Source organism: Protobothrops mucrosquamatus, unplaced genomic scaffold, assembly GCF_001527695.2.
Source record: "Protobothrops mucrosquamatus isolate PMUCROS unplaced genomic scaffold, P.Mucros_1.0 scaffold4538, whole genome shotgun sequence".
Lineage (NCBI taxonomy): Eukaryota > Metazoa > Chordata > Lepidosauria > Squamata > Viperidae > Protobothrops > Protobothrops mucrosquamatus.
In genome coordinates, this window is record NW_015390443.1 from 59,924 (window position 1) to 66,445 (window position 6,522).

General features: G+C 47.0%; 1 protein-coding gene across 1 annotated transcript in view; it reads right to left on the reverse strand.

The window, feature by feature from the left end:
- The window catches only part of LOC107299100 (receptor-type tyrosine-protein phosphatase S), a gene marked incomplete at its 5' end in the record, with an annotated part of 43,080 nt that extends 39,426 nt beyond the window's left edge, over positions 1 to 3,654 (reverse strand). The window contains one exon of the mRNA XM_015828467.1: positions 3,531 to 3,654. Within this exon, the coding sequence (XP_015683953.1) occupies positions 3,531 to 3,654 (124 nt within the window). The remainder of the gene's footprint in view (positions 1 to 3,530) is intronic.
- Between the last annotated feature and the right edge of the window lie 2,868 nt (positions 3,655 to 6,522).

Here is a 6,522-nt window from a genome sequence, read left to right on the forward strand (position 1 = left end):
CCTTCTTCTTTCTTTTTCTTCTTCTCCCTCTTCCTCCTCCTCCTTCCTCGTATCATCATCATCATCATCATCACCACCACCACTACCACATATTCTCTTCCTGCATCCTGCCCTCATTCTCGCTAAGAAGTTTGATCAGGGAAAGCCATTGGGTTTTGGAAAAACGTCAAACTCATTCATCCTCCAGCGAATCCCCAATGGAACCCCGTTAAGCCAAACTGATTAATTTATTTCTTTTCAGAGTGGGAGAATAGCCATTAAAGCATTTACAGTCCCTTCCAACAGCTCTGGCTGCAGTCTGAAAAAAAGACGTCCCTCCTAAGTGGTTACCGCTTAACCAAGAGGAAAAGACAACAGTCAAGAGGCAGAAAATAATCTATAAAGGGGGATGCTTCGGCATTAAGGAGAATCTATTGAAGAGGAAGAACCCATCTGATTGTTGTTGAGCAGGGGTCTTCAAACTTGGCCACTTTAAGACTTGTGGACTCCAACTCCCAGAATTCCTCAGCCAGCCCTCAGGGCTGGCTGAGGAATTCTGGGAGTTGGAGTCCACAAGTCTTAAAGTGGCCAAGTTTGAAGACCTCTGTTGTTGAAGCTATTTAGGAGCAGGAACGGGGTTGGGTGATTCCAGATTGCCAGTTATGGTCTTGTTCCTCAAGGTAGTAAGTAGGAAAGACTTGGGGTCCCCAGCCAGTACTGGAGAATTTGGAAGCTGCGCAACCTTAAACACACCCTCCCTCTCATTGCTGGAAGAAGCTATTTGTAGCAAGCCACTTCTAAAAATGTTGCCAAGGAAACCACATGGACCTTAACTCCACATGGAGTTAAGAAGGACTTGAAGGACCACAAAACAATCACCAAGAACAAAACAATCACAACCATTGCTAGGCTGCATTAACAGAGGGATAGAATCAAGATCACGTGAAGTATTAATACCACTTTATAAGGCCTTGGCAAGGCCACACTTGGAGTACTGCATCCAGTACTCCACGATGTAAAAAAGATGCTGAGACTCTAGAAAGAGTACAGAGAAGAGCAACAAAGATGATCAGGGGACTGGAGGCTAAAGCATATAAGGAACGGTTGCTGGAATTGGGGATGTCCAGTTTAACGAAGAGAAGGACGAGGAGGGACAGGATAGCAGCCTTCCAGTATCTCAGGGGCTGCCCCAAAGAAGAGGGAGTCAAGCTATTCTCCAAAGCCCCTGAAGGCAGGACAAGAAGCAACGGATGGAAACCAATCAAGGAGAGAAGCAACCTAGAACTAAGGAGAAACTTCCTGACAGTCAGAACAATTAACCAGTGGAACAACCTGCCTCCAGAACAACCTGCCTCCAGAAGAAACTGGACAGCCATTTGTCCGAAATGGTATAGGGTTTCCTGCCTGAGCAGGGGGTTGGACTAGATGACCTCCAAGGTCGCTTCCAACTTTATCATTATTATTATTAAAGCTATTCCCAGCCTTTCCTAACCTATAGGACTTCAATTTCTAGGATTCTCAGCCGGTGTAGTCAAAGCCAAAAGACATTATGGAAGGATGCCGAAATACATTTCTGATTATCCTGCGTCTGTCCAAGAGATTTATCACTGCAGAACCACGCTGACTCCCTAAAGCAGTGGTTCTCAACCTTTTTAATGCCGCGACCCCAACCGGTCGTAAGTTGAGGACTAAACCGGTCGTAAGTCGAGGACTAAACCGGTCGTAAGTCAAGGACTACCCAACTGGTCGTAAGTCGAGGACTTTCCCTGCCCGGGAGCGCCGCGCATGTGTGGTTCCGCCCCCTGCGCCGGCCGAGGCGTAGTTGGCAAGCGGCAGAGACGGAGCAGGCCGACCACCAGCTGGCCCAGCCCAAGGGAGGTAAGGCACCCGCTGGAAAAGGGGGAAAAAATGGCGGACAAAAAAAAATGGCGGACAGCCTTGCTTGGCGACCCCCATGAAATGGTCGATCGACCCCAAATGGGGTCCCGACCCATAGGTTGAGAACCACTGCCCTAAAGTGAAAGCACTCGGTCTTGAATCTGTTCAATGACTCAAAATTTTCCTCCTAAATTTGGTTCAACGTTGGCCTCAGAAAGGTCCCACTGTAATGGTTCAAAATAGGAAGGATGGATGAGCGTTGAGCTGTGGAAGAAACTAATCAAGGAGAGAGCCACGCTAGAACTATGGAGAAATTTTCTGAGAACAATTGTGGGTGTTCCATCACTGGAGGGTTTTTCAAGAAGAGATTGGACAACCATTTGTCTGAAGGGACCTTGGAAGTCATCTACAGTAGTCCAACCCCCCCCATGATAGTTAGTAAGATAGCTCAATATTTGAGAGGCTGCCACAAAGAGGAGGGGGTCAACTTACTCTCTAACGCAGCTGAAGGCAGGACAAGAAGCAACGGATGGAAACTCATCAAAGAGAGAAACAACCTAGAAATGAGGAGGAATTTCCTAAACAGTGAGAATAATTAATCAGTGGAACGGCTTGCCACCAGAAGTTGTGGGTGGCTCCATCACTGGAGGTTTTTCAAAAGAGATTGGACAGCCATTTGTCCATTTGACACCTGCCTGCCCACCCGGTGGCGCTCTTCCTCCTGTCCGAGGTTTCCATTGTTGTGAGCATTTCTGTTGGGGATTGGCAGCGGGGGTGGGGTGGGGGGTGTTTGGTTTTTATTCCCCCCGTCTGCTGGGTGGTTGCAGCAGGTTTTGGTCACTTCACATGACCCTGGGACACTGTGACCGTCATAAATATGAATCAGTTGCCAAGCATCTGAATGTAAATCACAAGACCCTGGAGAGGCTGCAACATTCCAGCTGATCGGCTCAGCAGAAGCACCAGGATCAGCGCCGAGCTCCAGCTGGAGTCTGACGCTGATCCTGGCGCTTCCGCTGAGCCCTGACAGCCCTGCAGCTCCAGCCGTCTCTCGCTCAGGCTTGTGCGGTGCTGCCACCGGTTCAGCTCATTCCCCTCCCCCGCTACCACTTTTCTAGGATGGTCGCGTACCACCTGCCAGGTGCCAATGTACCTGCCAGGTGCCAATGTACCACAGGTGGTACCCGTACCACTGGTTGAAAAGCCCTGGACTAGAAGACCTCCTAGGTCCCTTCCAACTCTGATGTTCTGTTAAGAAGCTAAGAGGTCAGCAAGCCGTAAAAGGATTAGTATATAATGGGAAAGTGGAACGTTGACCTGCAGCCAAGTCAAGAGACAGTCAGCTGCAACCTCGTTATTCCTAGGATGAAATTTTAGTGGAGGAAAGTATGAACCCTCAGAACCAGGATGATACAGTGGTAAAGAATACAAACTCACAACCGTCCAAGCCTCAAGCTCTTCCCATCTCCTCCCTCTCAACGCTATCCTACACCAAGGATCATTGTAGTTTAAACATGGCGGATGAGAAGACCAGCAAGCCCTCTTGAGCTCATCTAAGCTTTGTACAGCAAATTCTTGACTGCAAAAAAACCAAAACCCCATAATGGGACTCTCCGCTTTTCAGGAGGTCAACCCACAACCCATTTCCCCTCCCTCGCCAATTTCCTCGGTACCTTCGATCGGGAGGAGGATGACGCGAGAATGATCGTAGGCGATGACGTTGGCGTAGCGGTTTTTGGGCTTATTCACCTCGAGGTTGGAGTGTTCCCAAGTAAACTGTTGCCCAGGATCGATGGACTAGGAGAGAGAGGAAGAAAGAAGATTTATTAAGGCACAATGACGTTGTCATGGTTCCGAGAGATGAGGAGTTCCTTTTAAAGAACATTTTTATTGGGCTACCTAATAACAGCACGAACCCAAAACTGAAACACCCCCCCAAAAGGTTACAAAGTTACAAACTTCCCACCCCAACAGTGAGTCATAAATAACATTCCTCAATTAACCAATTGCCACGGAGACTACAGCCTGCCAAAATGCAGTTAGCAATGACCTTGGTTCCCAGGGAACAACTTATGGTTATATCTAAGATAAAACACTCATCCCCCCCTCCCAATTCTGTGGCAACCGAAAAGGAAGAGAAAATGGCCTCAGCTAATTTCGTTTGGAAAGTTGACAGACATTCCTTTCCCGCTTCAAATTCATGGTTAAGCTAAGGCAGGAGTAAGCAACCTTGGCTTTTTTATGACTCGTGGACTTCAACTCCCAGAATTCCTGAGCCGACCTGGCTCAGCATGGAAACCGCTCCCTTTCCCCTCAGCATGGCTGGCTCAGGAATTCTGGGAGTTGAAGTCCACGAGTCATAAAAGAGCCAAGGTTGCCTATCCCTGATCTAGGTCTGTCTGTCTGTCTGTCTGTCTGGACTTCAACTCCCAGAATTCCTGAGCCGGCATGGCTGAGCTTGGAAACCTCTCCATTTCTCCTCAGCATGGCTGGCTCAGGAATTCTGGGAGTTGAAGTCCACCAGTCATAAAAGAGCCAAGGTTGCCTACCCCTGGTATAGGGCTTCTTTCTTCAATCTAGTGCCTTCTAAAAATGCTAGAAATTGTCCCAAATCTCCAGTCTGGGTGGCTGTCAGGTCCTCAAATAAATGTATTGTTTCCCCCCTTTACAGTATACGTGTTTTCGTAACCATTCTTTGGGGCCTGCCATTCTGTTGGGAGTGGGAATGCTTTGGGGATGCTTTGCAATGTCTTGCTACTACATCCTTCCCCCCCCCCCCCAGGAGAAGGAATGCATCACCCTTATCTAGGAGACGGTTTTGCTGCCTGGAGCCAGAGAGAGACCTTGAAGAGTGTGCCAAAGGAGCCAGTTACCAAAACACTACGCCACCTGTGGATTGGCTGGGATTCAAAGGGACCCTGGGAGGAGGAGTAATGAATAGTGGTTTTAATATACTGCTTGCAAGCGGGTTTTTCCTCCAGATGTCGCCTTGTTTTCCCTGGTATCACTAGCCCCTGAGCTAATGCAATCCTGGGTTGCATAAAGAGAGGCATAGAATCAAGATCACGCGAAGTATTAGTACCGCTTTATAAAACCCTAGTAAAACCACACCTGGAGCACTCCAGCCAATTTTGGTCACCATACTACAAAAAGGATATTGAGAGTTTGGAAAAAGTTCAGAGAAGAAGAGCAACTAAGATGATCCAAGGCCTGGAGGCTAAAACATACGAAGAACGGCTGCAGGACTTGGGTTTGGCTAGTCTAAAGGAAAGAAGAAATAGGGGAGACAGGATAGCAGTGTTCCAGTATCTGGGGGGCTGCCGCAAAGAAGAGGGGGCCCGGTAGTTCAGCAAAGCACCAGAGGGAAGGATGAGAAACAATGGTTGGAAACTGATCAAAGAGAGAAGCAACCTGGAATTAATGAGAAAGTTCCTGACAGTGAATAATAATAATAATAATAATAATAATAATAATAATAATAATAATAATAATAATAATAATAATAAAGTTGGAAGGGACCCTGGAGGTCATCTAATCCAATCCCCTGCTCAGGCAGGAAACCCTATACTTATGTATCGTCGGATGCCAGGTGGGCGTGGCTCATTGGGTGAGTGTGGCCCATTGGGTGAGTGTGGCCCATTGGGTGGGCATGGCTGTTGTGGTAACGGCAGACTGGGTGGGACTAAAAAGTTCAATCAATCAATTCCAACTTTGCAGATCTTTTTTTTCTGTGAGAAGTTGAAATTGATTGACTGAACTTTTTTTTTTTTTTGCACACAGCCGCAGAGACCTAAAACGAAAAGGGTTTATAAAACCAAGCTGAAGGCCTAGGACTGGGGTGACGGTGCGCGTGCCCACAGAGAGGGCTCTGCGTGCCAGCTGTGGCACGCGTGCCATAGGTTCGCCACCACGGCCCTACGCCATTTCGGACAAATGGCTGTCCAGTCTCTTCTTAAAAACTTCCAGCGTTGGAGCATTCACCGCTTCTGGAGGCAGGTTGTTCCACTGGTCAATTGTTCTAACTGTCAGGAAATTCCTCCTTAGTTCTAGGTTGCTTCTTATCTAGTCCTTTGTCCTCTCTGAGCTTGGTGGTTTTCTCAGTCAAGAGAAAATATGTTTTCAATGAAAAGATCCTGGTGTGGAAACAATTGAGCCCTCTGGGGTCACCAGACCACCCCAATCGGAAACACAATACAGAAATTAAGGAACCAATGTGGCTCAGAAGAAAGTGTGTTTTTTTGTTTTTTGTTTTAAAAAGGGATTTGTTTTAGCAAAAGCTGAATGGAGACGTGGCCAGGATAATTGAGAATTTCCTGAAATACCAGGAGATGAAATCGGACAACCTTTCAACTCTGGAATTCAAAGTATGGCTGTGCCAGCCAGTTCTGGTCTTCAAGCAAATCATCAAAATTCTGCATTGAGAAAAAGACAAAACAAAAAAAGCAAAACTATAGAGGCCTGACCAGAGCTGGGAAAAGGCAATCAAACCAACAGAGGAATGATTTTTTTAAATATAACTTTATTTGCTTTGCATAAGTGTGATCCACAATGCTTTGAAACTTTGTCTCCATCTCAGGAGACCTAGAAGCTATTAAAGGAAGAAGAAGAAGAAGAAGAAGAAGAAGAAGAAGAAGAAGAAGAAGAAGAAGAAGAAGAAGAAGAAGA